At 54.3% G+C, this 16,252-nt stretch overlaps 1 protein-coding gene across 1 annotated transcript in view; it reads left to right on the top strand.

The window, feature by feature from the left end:
- The window catches only part of PTPRS (protein tyrosine phosphatase receptor type S), a 124,161-nt gene that overhangs the window by 72,124 nt on the left and 35,785 nt on the right, over positions 1-16,252 (top strand). Inside the window, exons 14-22 of the mRNA XM_054396087.1 lie at positions 2,301-2,494; positions 2,935-2,961; positions 4,616-4,733; positions 8,085-8,675; positions 9,443-9,540; positions 11,026-11,279; positions 11,918-12,011; positions 12,466-12,681; positions 15,617-15,774. Coding sequence (XP_054252062.1) covers positions 2,301-2,494; positions 2,935-2,961; positions 4,616-4,733; positions 8,085-8,675; positions 9,443-9,540; positions 11,026-11,279; positions 11,918-12,011; positions 12,466-12,681; positions 15,617-15,774 — 1,750 coding nt within the window. The remainder of the gene's footprint in view (positions 1-2,300; positions 2,495-2,934; positions 2,962-4,615; positions 4,734-8,084; positions 8,676-9,442; positions 9,541-11,025; positions 11,280-11,917; positions 12,012-12,465; positions 12,682-15,616; positions 15,775-16,252) is intronic.

Here is a 16,252-nt window from a genome sequence, read left to right as displayed (position 1 = left end):
GAGTAGGACTTTTGCTCTGGGATGTGCAGCAGCCTTTGCTGCCAGCTCCCCCAGCCCTTCTGAGAACTGGGCTCTGTAGGGTTGTGCTTCCCTACTTTAGGGGTGAGATTTTGGAGCTTCAGGTTGTCTTCTGAGCCTTGACTACACCACAATTCTTGAAAAGCTGCTGCTGAGCAAGGAAGCAGCTGAGAGGCAGCACAGAAATGAAATCAGAGGAGATGACTGCTGCCAGGAACTGTTTTAAAATATTGCGTTCTTCCCATGCATTCCTTGTAACTCACTCCTCTCTCAGGCCAAGTTTTGGTTAGTGGTGGAAGGGAGGAATCTGTTGAAACCTACAAAACCCCTTCAGTGAGGAGCAGTTTCCACTCCAGCTCAGAGGCAAACACAGAGAACAACCAGCCCAGTTTCCTTGGCATTCCTACAAGAAAATAAACCCAAGGAAAAAGAGGAACATGGGCATGGAGGGAGAGCACCCTGACAGGGAGGGTGAGGTAGGAGCCTCACATAATACAGGTCAAGTAACTAACAGAAGTCACTTCCAAACCTCTCAGGCTTTCTTCCTCCATCCCAGAGAAAAAGAATTTAAGCAACAGCAACTGGTTTGCCCCAGTGTGGCTCCAGTTTCCCTCACCCTCAGCCCAGAGGGAGACAATACCTTGCTCAGACTCTGTGGCTGGCTTGCAGATGAAGCTGTCATGCCCTGTGGTTTTGTTTCCTGAACTCCATCCCAGTCATCTCTTTGTTTCCTAGCCTGAGATGATGTAGTGGCAGGTGGCACCGACCCACCTCCCCTGCCTGAGAGACAAGGGAATCACAGAATCATGGAATCATGGAATGGTTTGGGTTGGAAGGGACCTCGGAGATCATCCACTGCAACCTCCCTGCCCTAGGCAGGGACAGCTCTCAGCTAGACTCAGCTGCTCAAGGCCTCATCCAGCCTGGCCTTGAACACCCCCAGGGAAGGGGATCCACAGTCTCCCTGGGCAGCCTATTCCAGAATCTCAGCACCCACATACGGAAGAACTTCTTCCTAAGCTCCAGCCTAACCCTGCTCTCCCTCAGTTTCAAACCATTCTCTCTTGTCCTGTCTCTAGACACCCTCAAGAGAAGTCCCTCCTCAGCCTTCCTGTGGGATCCCTTCTGGTACTGGAAGGCAGCTCTAAGGTTCCCCCAGAGTCTTCTCCAGGCTGCACACCCCCAGCTCCCTCAGCCTATCCTCATAGCAGATCCAGCCTTTGGATCATCTTTGTAGCCCTCCTCTGGACTTGCTCCGATATCTGTGTCCAGGGGCAAGCCATCCTCCACATCCTCTCCACCCCAGCATCCCACAGCCAGGACCAGAGCTTTCCTGGCCCATTAGAGATTGGCTTTGCCCTGAGGATGTGATCTGGAAGTTCCTGAATGGCTGCACTATGAGGTGGAGCTGCTTCCATGCATATCTCTGATCCATGCAGGTTAAAGGAGGCTGTGCTGAGGGACATAGAGAGCAGAGAATGTTTGGATGGGATGATCTTAAGGATCTTTTTCCAACCAAAATAATTCCATGGTCCTCTGATTAGATCCCCCAGAACTGCTTCCTTGGGTCTCTGAATAAATGCCATGGTAGATGATGGCATAGCTGGTGAGGTCTCCTGCTTGCAGGGCTGGAGATTCAGTGTAGGGATGTGAGGGTGTCCCAGAGGTGAAGGGAGGACGTCCCAGAGGTGAAGGGAGGACATCCCAGAGGTGAAGGGAGGACGTCCCAGAGGTGAAGGGAGGATGTCCAAGAGGTGAAGGGAGGATGTCCAAGAGGTGAAGGGAGGATGTCCCAGAGGTGAAGGGAGGATGTCCAAGAGGTGAAGGGAGGACATCCCAGAGGTGAAGGGAGGATGTCCCAGAGGTGAAGGGAGGATGTCCCAGAGGTGAAGGGAGGACATCCCAGAGGTGAAGGGAGGACGTCCCAGAGGTGAAGGGAGGATGTCCAAGAGGTGAAGGGAGGATGTCCCAGAGGTGAAGGGAGGACGTCCCAGAGGTGAAGGGAGGATGTCCAAGAGGTGAAGGGAGGATGTCCCAGAGGTGAAGGGAGGATGTCCCAGAGGTGAAGGGAGGATGTCCAAGAGGTGAAGGGAGGATGTCCCAGAGGTGAAGGGAGGACATCCCAGAGGTGAAGGGAGGATGTCCAAGAGGTGAAGGGAGGATGTCCCAGAGGTGAAGGGAGGATATCCCAGAGGTGAAGGGAGGATGTCCCAGAGGTGAAGTGACAGGCTCCAGGCAGACATCTGCAAGTGACTCTCCTGCCTTGCTTCCCTTCCTGGCAGTGCCCAGTGCCCCTCCTCGGAAGGTGGAGGTGGAGGTGCTGAACTCCACTGCCATCCAGGTGTTCTGGCGCTCCCCAGTCCAGAGCCGCCAGCACGGCCAGATCCGCGGCTACCAGGTCCACTATGTGCGCATGGAGAACGGCGAGGCCAGGGGGCTGCCCCAGATCAAGGATATCATGCTGGCTGATGCCCAGGTAAGGACTTGCCTGCTGCTCCAGGCTCCTCTGCTGGAAGGTCTGAGGTGGGGGTGGGTGCTCTGGCTGCCGTAGCTGCCCCCAGGCAGCCTGCTGCTGGGGCAGGTGGCTGAGTGTCGCTGTGACCAGGTCTGTGTTGTCTCTCTGCAGTTCAGCTGCACTCATAGCTAGTGTGGAAGAGTCTGAACTGCTGTCCCAGCACTCAGCTAAACCCCATCCACCTTCCCTGTGTCTGGGAAGTCTTCTAAGACAGGCAATAAAAGGCCACGGTGGAATCTACTAATTTCTCCCACTCTACTTCTTCCTTCATGCTGGCCTGGTAACTTCTGACCTTGTGTGGCTGCTTGCTCAGGGACTCCTTCCTCATGCTGTGTCTCTGTCTTTCCCTTCTTTCCCCTCCTGTATTCTCATGTGCAAAACCTCTCTTGTTCTCTGCCCAGTGGGAAACAGATGACACTGCTGAATACGTAAGTACCACCAGTAGAAGTCCTCCCATCCTGGTTCTGTCCCTTCCCTTCTCCCACTTCCTGTTGTGCTGTGATGTTTTCCTTTTCCTTGCTACCTTTTGCAGTGCCAGTGTGCCTGTTTTAAAGCTCGATCTTGGTGTCCCCATGCATTGTCCCCACCCTCCTCATTTTGCTCTGCCACCCCTCTGTGATTGTCTCCTTTGTCAGCGGTGCTGCAGGGTTTTCCCCTCGGCTCTGGAGGATCCATGAGTCTGCTGCTGCTCCTCCATGGGGAAGCAGATGGGACCTTGAATTTGGGACTGGTCTGCAGGCAGCTCTGGCTTGTGTCTGAAAAGCATGGTCAGGCTGAATGATAGAATTGTATGGGTTGGAAAAGGCCTCCTCCAAAAGGACTCCAACCATCAACCCAACCCCACCATGGCCTCTAAACCCTGTCCCCAAGGGCCATGGCCACACCGTTCCTGAACACCTCCAGGGATGGGGACTCCACCACCTCCCAGCCTGTTCCAATCCCTGACCGCTCTTGCAGCAAAGAAATTGTTCCTAATATCCAACCTGAATCTCCCCTGGTGCAGCTTGAGGCCATCTTCATGAACCTCAGTAGCAACTGTGGGAGCAGGACAGGTTTCTTTCCTACAAGACAGACCTGTCTCTATAGCTGATGGCTTCCAAACCTGGTGATGCAAACCCTGCTGTTTGGAAGTTCTGCTATTCCACAGCCTGCTCAGCTTTGGGGACAATAGAGAGAATTTCAGGACCAACAAATCTTCCCATGTGCTGCCCTGAGATACAATATTGGGAGCCCCAAGGGGCAGTGGGAGGTGATGGGAGAGGGATGCCAGAGAACGTGGACAGCATCCTCATCTCCCTCCTTCCCAGGGCCTTGGAGAAAACCCTGCTGCATGTGCACTCATCCTGTTTGATAGAGCATGGGGCTCCCTTCTACAGCACAGCCCTTGGAAGGGTTGAATACTTCATGGGGAAGGGCTGGATGCTTCATGGGGAAGGGAAGGGCTGAATGCTTCATGGGGAAGGGCTGTTCTTGAGGCCAGGCTTGTAACAAAAGCTCTTGGGAGGCAGATGTGTGGTGAGGCTGATAGAGGATGGAAGGAGGAAGCTGTTGGGGATGGAGCAGAGAGCTTTAGAGCACAAGCAGAGAAAGTGTTGTTGTGTGCTTTGCGTTGAAGCAATCCCTTTAATGCTATGAAGGCATTAAAGAACATCTCTGAGGAGAGAAGGGAGGAGGGGGAATGGGGAAAAAGTAAATTGTCATCTCCCTGAAACCACTGAGACCTCCTCTGAGGCCACAGAGTGAAGAGGAACACTCTGAAGAGCACAAACAGCATTTTGATGGCTGAAGTGCTTTGTGTTGAGATAGGGCCTGTGTGAGAGGGGGATGTGGAAGGGAAGGTGTTGAAGCAGAGCCCTGCAGAGCCCTGCTGTGCTTCCAGGGGCTGGTAGCAGCCAGGCTGTGCCTGCCTCTGGCTCGGGGAACGTGGCTCCCATCCTCCTGCCAGCTGCCCCAGAGTGTGCCCTGGTTTCAGGTTCAGTGAATGTTCCTGCATGCTAGAGAAGGGCTGAGCCTCCTGGAGGAGGAGAGGTGTCCCTGAGTGTGTGTCCCTGACATGATTTCCCTTTGGAATCTCATGAACAGGAGATGATCATTGCTGGGCTCCAGCCTGAGACTTCCTATTCCATCACCGTAGCAGCCTACACCATGAAGGGAGATGGAGCTCGCAGCAAACCCAAAGTGGTCACCACAAAGGGTGCAGGTAAGGGTCTCCTCCTGAGCCCTCAGCTTTCACCACTTTCCTAAAGCCAAGAAGCTCTTTCTCCAGGCTCAGCTTCTTTCATCCCACTCCCTCCAGGAAGGAGAGACTCAAAACGGCCCTGCTGCTGATTTTTGGAGGCAAAAATCACTTCTAGTGAAGCAGAAGAGTGTGGCCAGCAGGTGCAGGGAGGTTCACATTCCCCTCCCCTCCTCCCCCTGCCCTGGTGAGGCTGCACCTGAAGTATTGTGTCCAGTTCTGGGCTCCCCAGTTCAAGAGAGACAGGGAACTACTGTAGAGCATGCAGCAGAGGCTCCAAAGCTGCTGAGGGGCTTGGAGCAACTCTGTGAGGAGCAAAGGCTGAGAGCCCTGTGCAGGTTTGATGGTTGGTGCACAGAGATGCCCTGAGGAGCCCGAGAGTCAGAGGTCTGCTGTCATGGTGTTGACTTGTAAAGATCTGAAAAGCAGCAGCATTTTCCTCTTCCCAAGGCTCTCTACCCTGCTCATTTTTCTCTTTTGGAGCCTTTCTCTCTGCCTCCCTCCCTTGTCACTCTCTTTTGTAAGCCTCCTTCATCTCTCCTCATGAGGATTTGCAGTGCAGGTGATCAGTCACAGAGGGATGTTTCCTCCAGCACAGCAGCTGTTACCCACCCCCCAAAAAAAACCCCCAGACACCTCAATTTCCCCCAACTTAAAATAGCTATTTTGAAAGAAAAAAAAAACCAGAACTCTTTCCAATGGCTGGGTAACATTCTTATCTCCTTTGCAGTGATGAGTCAACACACTTTCTGAGAGGAGAGATTTCTTTCTTTATCATTCAGGGCTAGGGGCTGAATTTAAACAGTCATACATCCAATTTCCTCCTTTACTGTCCAAACCAATTGCAAAATAAAACACTTCCCCCCCACCCCCCTGCCCCTTCCTCCACGCTTTCTTCTCAACCTTTCTTCTCAACAACATTTGTTGTGCAAATGTAATATTTTCAGGCTCAGCTGATTATGGTAACATTGGTGATAAAAACTGGAAGCATAAAGGTAATGGCATTGCTCTGCTCCTTAATGGATTTCAGAGGCATTTCCAAGGGAGGCTCTCCCAGCGCTGCTCCCCAGATGTTTTCTGACAGTTTGGAGTGAATAAAGCATTTGTTTCCCAGACAAGCCCACATCCCCCTGCTCACAGTCACAGAATCCAAGCATGGTGAGGGTTGGAAGGGACCTGGAGATCATCCAGTCCTACCCCCCTGCTCCAGCAAGGGCACCCACAGCAGCTTGCCCAGGATCACAATGCCCAGGGGGATTTGGAAGCTCTTGCAGAGAAGGAGACTCCACAGCCTCTCTGGGCAGCCTGCTGCAGGGCTCCAGCACCCTCACACCAAAGAAGTTTTTCCTCCTGTTCAGATGGAACCTCCTGGGTTCCAGTTTGTACCTGTTGCTCCTTTTCCTATCACTGGGCACCACTGAGCAGAGTCTGGCCCCAGCCTCTTGTCCCCCACAGCTTCTCTAGCTCTTGCTGAGCATTGCTCAGATCCCCTCTGGAGCTGCTCTTCTCCAGGCTCTCAGCCTTTGCTCCTCACAGAGCTGCTCCAGGCCCCTCAGCATCTTTGTGGCCTCTGCTGAGCTCTCTCTCCAGCAGTTCCCTGTCCTTGAACTGAGGAGCCCAGAACTGGACACAATACTCCAGGTGCAGCCTCACTGAGGCTCAGAGTGGGAGGAGAACCTCCCTCAAGCTGCTTCATCACCTCTTTAGATGTCAGGCAGAGTGGTTTCTCCAGTTTGCCTCTGCCAGGATCCCTGCAGAAGGATCCTTCCATCAGCTGCCCTGCAGCTCTCCAACCTGCTGACCCTCGTGGGGTCTCTCCTAACTCCATTCCTAGGAGAAACAGCAAGGCAGGGAGAAAGGAAATGAGCTCTCTAATAGTGGAGTTGAGTGTAAATGATGCGTGAGCTGCTGGAATTAATGCTCTGCTTTCTCCAGCTTCAGGAACCTCCAGGCAGGCTCATGTGGTTTAACTGTGGCTGTGGGCTTGCTTAGCAGCCAGGCAGTGCCAGGGCTCATTAGACAGAGGCACAGCTCCTGCAATATCCCCCCAAAAGTGGAGGGGTTAAGGAGGGAGCTAACTGAAAGCACACCAACACTCAGCTGTCTTTTCCCTTCCTCCAGAAGAGAGAAACTGCACAGAGTAAGCAGCAACATCCCTGCCCTCTGCCTCCCACAGGTTTTGGGCTGTTTCCACTTCTTTCTGTACCCAACTGGGTGATCAGATGCCTGCCAGACTTGCTTAGCTGGCCTCCTGCCTGCTGCTCAGGACCTGGGGCTGCCCAGACTTCCCTTCCCATCCTTCATTACTTCACCCTCAGCTGCTCTGGACTTCCCAGCCTGAGCCAATCTGTTCCACTCTCTTTCTGCTCGAGTTGTGCTGAGTAATGGAGAGAGAGGGGATGGGAGGTGGGAGCCTCCAGCCTTCTTTCTTCCCTGCTCTGGGAGACTATCTGCTGGAGTGATCAGGACAGGAGTCAGGACTCCAGAGTTTGTTCTTCCCAGCTGTGGCAGGATGCTAAGGGAGGAGCTGTGCATCCCTTTCCATCCTGAGGAAAGGGAAGGGAAGAAAATAAATGCAGGGAGGTGTCAGCACCTCACAGCTGACACGTTGGCAGTGCCTCTCATTTCCTGAACCTGGCAGAGACCATCCACCTGGACCGTGGTGGGTGGCAGCAGCTGGGTGTACAGGAGGGTAACTGAAGTGCACTGAGTCATAGAGCAGAGAAGTGTTTTGGTTGGAAAAGGTCTCTGAGATGATTGAGTCCAACCATCAACCCAGCACCACCATGGCCACTAAACCATGGCCCCAGGTGCCATGGCCACACCTTTCTTGAACACCTCCAGGGATGGAGACTCCACCACCTCCCTAGGCAGCCCGTTCCAATCCCTGACCACTCTTGCAGGACAGAATTTTTTCCTAATCTCCAATCTAAACCTCCCCTGGTACAGCTTGAGGCCATTTCCTCTCGTCCTATCACTTATTACTAGGAGAGGAGACCAACCCCCACCTCGCTGCAGCCTCTTTTCAGGTAGTCAGGTTGCCCAGGGAGGTGTTCAAGGCCAGGCTGGATGAGGCCTTGAGCAACCTGGGCTGGTGGGAGGTGTCCCTGTCCATGGCAAGGGGCTTGGAACTGGATGACCTTTAAGGTCCTTTCCAACCCAACCCATTCTATGAAACAAGCAGGCCTCCCCCTCAGCCTCCTCAAGTTGACTTGAGCTGCAACCTTCCCACTGCTCTGAGGAACCTGTGGTAGCAGCTGAAGGTCCTCCTCATCTCCTGCAGGTCTGACTGAGGCTGTCTCTCCTCTCTCCCAGTCCCAGGGAAGCCCATCCTGTCCGTGCACCAGACAGAGGAGAACGCTCTGCTGGTGAAATGGGAGCCTCCCCTGGATGCAGAAGGCCAGGTGCTGGGCTACAGGCTGCAGTTTGGCCGCAAGGACGTGGAGCCCTTGGCCACCTTGGAGTTCCCTGCCACGGAGGATAAGTACACAGCTGCCAGCATCCACAAGGGCGCCACCTACGTGTTCAGGCTGGCCGTCAAAAGCCGGGCTGGCTTCGGGGAGGAAGCTGTGCAGGAACTCACCACCCCTGAAGACATCCCCAAGGGTTACCCCCAGATCCTGGAGGCGAGCAACATCACTTCCATGTCGGTGCAGTTCGGCTGGCTGCCCCCCGTGCTGGCCGAGCGGAACGGAGCCATCGTCAAGTACACCGTAGCCTACCGGGAGGCCGGGTCCCCTGGCAGCCCCCTGGAGAGAGACCTGCCCCCCTCCCCAGAGAACTCCTACACCCTCAACGGCCTCAAACCCAACACTGCCTACGATGTTAAAATCCGTGCCCACACCAGTAAAGGCCCCGGGCCCTACAGCCCAACCGTCCAGTATCGGACGTTCCAGCTGGACCAAGGTAGGACTCACCGGTTCCTCCTCCCTCTCTCTCTCTCCTTGTAACCGGGGCTGGTGCCGGGAGGCAGAGAGCTGGAGAGGTCCAGCCAGGCTCAGCCAGGCTCGTGAGTAAATGCAGAGCACTCTGGTGTCACGCTCAGTCCCTCAGCTCCCCTCTGCCTTGGGCCAGGTAAGTTCCTTTTACCGCTTTCTTCTTCAGTTAAGTCCGGACACCCTTCTTTCCCTGGCCCCTGAGGTGGGGGCCAGTCGCTGGACAGGTGGGCAAGAGTTTTCTTCAGCTTTTGCAAACAGCCAAAAGAAAACAGAAAACAAACAAAAAAAGTTTCAAAACAGAACAAAATTAAAAAAAAAAAAAACAACAAACAAAAAACCAAACCAAATAACAACCAACCAAAGCAAACCAGACCTCCAAACGTGACCTGGGATGGGGTTCTCCTCACCTGAGCATGCTCAGAAAGCCAGCACCTCGTTCCTGCAGCAGCCACCCAGATCCATAAAGTGTGTGGGGCAAAGCCAGCCCAGCCTCCCTCACCCCTTCTTGGGGTTAGGCTTGGAGACAGGGAGCAGTGGGAGATGGACCTTGGCAGAACTCAAGCAAAGTGTGGAGGAGGGAGCAAGCCCTTTTTGTTCTGCAGCAGCAGCCAGACCCAGGCTGGCAGGCCCTGTTCCCAGTGCCTGACACTCTCTTCCTTCTCTTTCTTGCTCTTCCTTCCCTCTGCTGCCTTTTCTTCTCCTTTCTCCTTTTCCTCCTCACTTTTCTCTCAGCAGTTTTACCCAAAAACTTCAAGGTGAAGATGGTGACAAAGACTTCTGTCCTTCTGAGCTGGGAGTTTCCTGAGAATTACAATTCCCCCACCCCATACAAGGCAAGTGGAATGGAGGAGCTGGAGCTGTGTTTCTTTTTTTTCCTGGGAGTCTTGTCTGTTGTTTGAATTGTTGTAAGAGGCAGGAATTCTGGATTCCAGGGTGTCAGGGAGTGATAGGACTGGGGAGAAAGGAGCAAAACTAGAAATGGGGAGATTCAGATTGGATGTTAGGAAGAAATTCTTCCCCATGAGGGTGGTGAGAGACTGGCACAGGTTGCCCAGGGAGGTAGTGGAAGCCTCATCCCTGGAGGTTTCTAAGGCTGGAGGTGGCTCTGAGCAACCTGATCCAGTGTGAGGTGTCCCTGCCCATGGCAGGGGGGTTGGAACTGGATGATCCTCGAGGTCCCTTCCAAGCCTAACAATTCTATGATTCTATGAATTCTGGATTCCAGGAATTCTGGGTTCTTGCCTCAGATCTGGGCAGGTAATGGTCAATCAAGGAGGTGGGGCTGAAAGTCAGGGCTGTTGGGTTGCACTCCCCACCTCTGTTCCCAAATCTTTGCCTCCCTGGGCAAGTTAGCTCCATTTTCCCATTTCCAGGTGAAATTTGCCCTTCCAGAGAAGTTTCAAGGCTTTGGTCTGCATCTTCTTTATGCTTGGGGACCCTGTGGTGGGCAGCAGAGACAAGAGAGCTCCTCACTCAGAGGGCTCCTCGCTGGCTCCAGCTCCAGCAGAGCAGGATGGAGCCTGGCAGAGCTGAGCACCCCATGTCCTCTGCAGACCAAAGCAATGAAGGGGGAGGAAGGAGTTTGGTGGCTTGAGGAGCTCAGCTTTGGCCATGTGTGGTGGGTTGAAAATTCCCCCCCAACACTAACTTCACCAGACTAGCTCAGTTTGGAAGCAAGTGCAGCTGTATTTACAAGCCGGGCTACAGTCTACAGTGGAAGGCAGTGAATGTGTACAAATATTTACAACATTTACAGGGATTTACAATTAACAGAACAGCACAGTTCCCCCCTGGCCAGAAGACCAGGGAAAGCTGTCATGGCTTCTCCTTCCCTGCCTTCCCCAGACCCCTCAGTCCCTCAGCTTCCCAGGGCACCTCCAGGGATGAGGCTTCCACCACCTCCCTGGGCAACCTGTTCCAGTGTCTCCTGGGGAAAAATTTCTTCCTAACATCCAACCTGATGTACAGGGGTGCAATGGGAAGAGAGAAAGAAGCAGGATAGGTTAATACCAGTCAAAACAATGCAGTCAAGATCAGCAGAAGCCTGTTAGTATCCTCCCAGCAAAGAAGCAAGAAGAGAAGAACAGACCAGACCAGAACTGATCTGAAGATAGCTTTGGGAACCAAACCTTGTGGGAGATACCCCTCCAAAGGAGTTGTTCAGAATAATCATCATTTCCCTTTTTCTTTACACCCAAGAGTGATTTCTTTACATTTTTACTACTTGCTGCTCAAAATCTGTGGAAAAATTTTTCAAGGCATAGCCCTAAACTCCCCCCACCATGGGGCCAACTGTGCTGCCTCCTGCCCTCCTGCAGATCCAGTACAACGGGCTGAACGTGGACGTGGACGGCCGCACCACCAAGAAGCTCATCACCAACCTCAGGCCTCGCACCTTCTACAACTTTGTCCTCATGAACAGAGGCAACAGCATGGGAGGCTTGCAGCAGAACGTGGCAGCCTGGACTGCAGCTGATATGCTGCCAAGGAAGCCAGAGGTCACCCACAAGCCTGACGCTGATGGCAACGTGGTGGTGATTCTGCCCGACGTGAAGAGCCCTGTGGCTGTCCAGTAGGTGTCTGTGGGGTGCTGAGGTTCCCTTGGGAGGCTCAGCCCTGAGGGCTGGAGGCTGGGAGTGGAGCTGGAAGTGGATGCATGCTAAAGACATGCAAAGGGAGTAGACAAGGAGAAATGTCCTGTGGGGCTGCAGCTGTTGGGTGCTGAGGTTCCCTTGGGAGGCTCAGCCCTGCTGGCTGGAGGCTGGGAGTGGAGCTGGAAGTGGATGCATGCTAAAGACATGCAAAGGGAGTAGACAAGGAGAAATGTCCTGTGGGGCTGCAGCTGTGGGGTGCTGAGGTTCCCTGGGGAGGCTCAGCCCTGCTGGCTGGAGGCCACCCTGCAAACCTGCAAGGGGGGTGGCAGCAGGGGGTGTGCCCTGCATTTTTAGCCTTCTGGAGCCACTTCTCAGAGCTGGAAGTGGATGCTAAAGACATGCAAAGGGAGTAGACAAGGAGAAGTGTTCTGTGGGGCTGCCACTGAATCCAGGCTTGTTCCAGGAGCAGCAGGAACAGCTCTGCTAAGTTCAAAATGAACTGAGGGGGCAGTGGGGCTGCTTGGGCCTTCCACAGCAGAGTGTGCACCCTCTGCTTCTGTGCCTTGAAGAAGGAGATGAATTCCTCTTCTTTCTTCTCCTCATTGCCAACTTTCAGGGCTTACTACATTGTGGTGGTGCCTCTAAGGAAGTCCCGAGGAGGACAGTTCCTCAACCCCTTGGGCAGCCCCGAGGAGATGGACCTGGAGGAGGTGAGTTGGGCTGAAACTGAAGCCAGCTGCAGGGAGAGAGCAAACAGCTGTCATGGGTGGGATGGTGAAGTGAGAGCCCAGCAAGGGTGGGCTTGGGGTAGTCCTGAGGAGATGGAACTGGAGGAGATGAGTGGGGGTCAAACTGAAGCCAGCTGCAGGGAGAGAGCAAAGAGCTGTCATGGGATAGTGAAGTGAGAGCCCAGCAAGGGTGGGCTTGGGGTAGCCCCAAAGAGATGGACCTGGAGGAGGTGAGTGGGGGGGGGTGAAACTGAAGCCAGCTGCAGGGAGGGAGCAAACAGCTGTCATGGGGTGGTGAAGTGAGAGCCCAGCAAGGGTGGGCTTGGGGTATCTGTGCTCCACGCTCTGAGCAGCTGAGGTGTGACCAGACTGAGTGGGGCTCTCCTTGGTGGTGCTGGGGGCAGCAGGGCTCAGAGTGTCCCTTTGCTCCCTGCAGCTGGTGCAGGACATCGCCAGGCTCCGGCGCCGCAGCCTGCGCCACTCCCGGCAGTTGGACTTCCCCAAGCCCTACATCGCCGCCCGCTTCCGCTCCCTGCCCTCCCACTTCATCCTGGGGGACATGAAGCACTACGACAACTTTGAGAACAGAGCCCTGGAGCCAGGCCAGAAATATGTCCTCTTCATCCTGGCAGTGCTGCAGGAGCCCGAGGCCGTGAGTGCTGCCTGCTTTCCCTTGCCCTTTCCAGGCGCTTGTGCCCCTCTGTCCCCATCATGGACCAGAGGCAGTGGCAGATCCCTCCCTGCTGCCTCCCTGGCATTCTCCATAACTCTCCCACCAGATGCCAGAGTTTGAGGTTTTTAGGGTTTTTTTTTGGTAAAGATCTTCCTGCCCAGCTGCTGAGCTTTTGCATGTGGCTGTTGGAGCTGTTGCTGCTTCTGTCTGCATGCAGGAAATGTGCATCCAGCTCAGGAGTCCTCAGCACAGCACAGACAGGGACCTGTTGGAGAGGGGCCAGAGGAGGCCACAGCAATGCTGGGGGGGCTGGAACCTCTCTGCTGGGAGGCCAGGCTGAGAGAGTTGGAGTCGTTCAGCCTGGAGAAGAGAAGGCTCCTGGTGGCCTTTCAGTGCTTCAGGAAGCTTATAAGGAAGATGGGGACAGACTTTTGAGCAGGGCATCTTGTGACAGGACAAGGGGGCATGGTTTGAAACTGAAAGAGGGAGGTTCAGACTGGAGAGAAGGAAGAAATCTTTTGCACAGAGCGTGGTGAAACAATGTCCCAGAGGGGTGGGAGCTGCCCCATCCCTGGAACCATTCCTGGTCAGGTCATTCGGGGCTCTGAACAACCTGCTCCGGTTGCAGATGGCCCTGCTGACTGCAGAGGGGTTGGGCTGGATGAGCTTTACAGGTCCCTTCCACCCAAGCCATGCTGTGACAGTGCTCTCCCAAGCAGACAGGCTGTGGCTCAAGCATTTGTGCACTGCTGCTGCTTTTTGCTGGTCTTCTTGGTCAGGACTTGCTGAGGGCCATGGCTGAGCAGCAGCTGTGGCAGAGTTAGAGAATGGTTGGACTCAATGATCTTAAAGGTCTTCTCCTTGCAATTCTGTGGTTCTGTGACATGCTCCAGGTGAGTGTCAGGAATGGGGAGTCCTGAACTCTCTGCTCAGGACAGAGATCCTTGGGTCAGAGCCCTTTTCAAGGAGCCATCTCTTGCAGAGGTTCTCCTTTCATTCCTCAGAGCACTGCCCCTGGCCACCCTGCTTGGAGGGCAGCCCATCCCCACACCCTGGGCACCACTGAGCTGCTTGGCCAAGCAGAGAGGGGAGCAGTGTTCAGTGGAAACCTCCATGTGTTCTCCACCCCTTCAGCACCTCTGCTGCTTCCAGTGGTGCTGTGTTTGGCTTGCTGAAAAACAACTGCTTTAATATTTACCTGCCTCCTCCCTCCTGCTCAAGAGGAAGCAGACTAATACCTTGTTGTTTTTAAATCCCTCTGTGGAATTGTAGCAGGGAGCTCTTGGAAGTGAAGGGTTTTCAGAAGGTTGTTTGTATTTATTCCCCTCCCCCCCAATAAATATTTAGTTGTGTGTTTGATATTAAGGGATTAGGCTGACACACTGCTGAATGGGTTGCTCAATCAGATTACTGCAGCTGGTGGTAATTTCTGCTTCAGAACAAGGTACTGCACCCTCACACACACCAGCCTGCAGCCCTGGCAGCTCCCAGCACTTCCCATGGAGCTGGCGGAGGTCAAAGAACCCCAACCCAGATCTCCTCTTCTTGTCTTGTCCCAGGCTTCCAAACCAGGTCCCCTCTCAGCATTTTTGTTGTGTGTGAGAAGGGAATGGTTCCCTCCTGGGCTGGGGAGGTTACAGCCAGCAGGAGAGCAGTCACTGGGGTTGGAAAAGGCCTCTAAAATCATTGAGTCCAACCTTCAACCAGCACCACCATGGCCACTAAACCATGGCCCCAACTGCCATGGCCACACATTCCTGGAACACCTCCAGTGATGGGGCTCCACCACCTCCCTGGGCAGCCTGTGCCAATCCCTGACCACCCTTGCAGCAAGGAAATTTTTCCTCATCTCCAACCTGCCACAATTTCAGGCCATTTCCTCTCCTTCTATCACCTGAAACTATGCAGAAGAGACCAACCTCCACCTCACTCCAACCTCCTCTCAGGCTGTGCCCATTAGATTGGACTCTGCTGGGTTTGAAGGTTCCTCCTGAAGAGCCCAGCTGGCTGCAGAGGGAGCAGAGGAGACAGACTGCATTTTATTAATTGATATTTAATTGTGAGGGTTGGGTTTTTCAGTCACCAGACCAGACTGTTTGTAAGTGTTAATTCTTGTTTTAATCCCTTCCCTCTTTGTAATCCCCTCTGACTGTCAAAAGCCAGATGGTTACATGAGAGCTTGGAAAAAGTGGTTGTGTGTTTGTGCCAGTGGAGAGGCCTCAGGGATGTGGTGGAGCAGAGGCAGAGGTTTCTACAAGCACCTTCCTGGTTTTACAAACTTGGGTGAGCCCTGGCCACAAAGCAGTCTGCAGCTTCACAGAACCCCAGCATGGTCAGGGTTGGGAGGGACCTCTGGAGATCACCCAGTCCACCCCCCCTGCTCCAGCAGGGCACCCACAGCAGCCTGCCCAAGAGCACAATGCCCAGGGGGGGTTGGAAGCTCTGCAGAGAAGGAGACTCCACAACCTCTCTGGGCAGCCTGCTGCAGGAATTTCCACCTCCTGTTCAGATGGAATCTCCTGGCTTCCAGTTTGTGCCCATTGCCCCTTCTCCTGTCCCTGGGCACCACTGAGCAGAGCCTGGCCCCAGCCTCTTGCCCCCCACAGACCCTTTAGCTCTTGCTCAGCTCCCCTCTGGGGCTGCTCTTGCCCAGGGCTCTCCATGTGATGTGCTCTTGCAGTGGTCTGTCTTGCCTGGAGCACTGGAGGAGGGTGGTAGCTCTCATCCAGCTACTCACAGAGCAGTTCTGTTCCAGGCTGAGGAGGGCATTTTCTCTGCTGTTCTTGAGTGGTTTGTGCTGCAGGCCTCACCTCCTGCCCAGCAGTTCCTCTCATGGAATTCTGTCTGCTTGCCCTTTGTTTTCAGTCCCTCTTCCAGCTCTGATCCGTGCTCCACCACCTTTCATGTCTTGCAGACTTTTGCTGCTAGTCCTTTCTCTGACCCCATCCAGCTGGACAACCCTGATCCACAGCCCATCATAGATGGGGAGGAAGGGCTGATCTGGGTCATTGGGCCCGTCCTGGCCGTGGTCTTCATCATCTGCATCGTCATCGCCATCCTGCTCTACAAAAAGTAAGAGATGCTTCCTGCCCAGGCCTCTGACCATCTGCATGTCCCCAGCTGCAGCCCAGAAAGGGATTTTCCTCCTTGGTCCTGCAGTTGTCAGCTGAGGGCACATCCCTCCACCAGCACCAGAGAGAGGAGCCCTGGGGCACAAATGCTGGCGTGGAAGGGTCTGAGGGGCAGAGGAGAGACAGCAGTGGGTGGTGGGGACTCATTGCTTCAGTCTGCCCCTGGCACTCAGTGCAGCTGTGCTTGCTCACAGACAGTCCCTGGTGGCAGGGGTGCCATGAGTTTGTCAGGGCTCTTGCCCTTCTCCTCCAGAATTCCTGCTCACAGCCTCCCCTTTCTGTGTTCCCTGTGCTTGTGTGTGCACAGCTGGGGGGTGAAGGGAGAGCACCTTTGCTGCTCTGGGTCAGCAGAGGCCTCTCTTGTTCTCAGATTGGTTTTCAGCTGGAGCTGGGAGAGGAGAGCAGGGCTGGAATGTGAG

Source organism: Indicator indicator, chromosome 36 (assembly GCF_027791375.1).
Source record: "Indicator indicator isolate 239-I01 chromosome 36, UM_Iind_1.1, whole genome shotgun sequence".
Taxonomy (NCBI): domain Eukaryota; kingdom Metazoa; phylum Chordata; class Aves; order Piciformes; family Indicatoridae; genus Indicator; species Indicator indicator.
The sequence above is the reverse complement of the archived record's forward strand: the minus strand, read 5'-3'. Positions and strand labels throughout refer to the sequence as shown.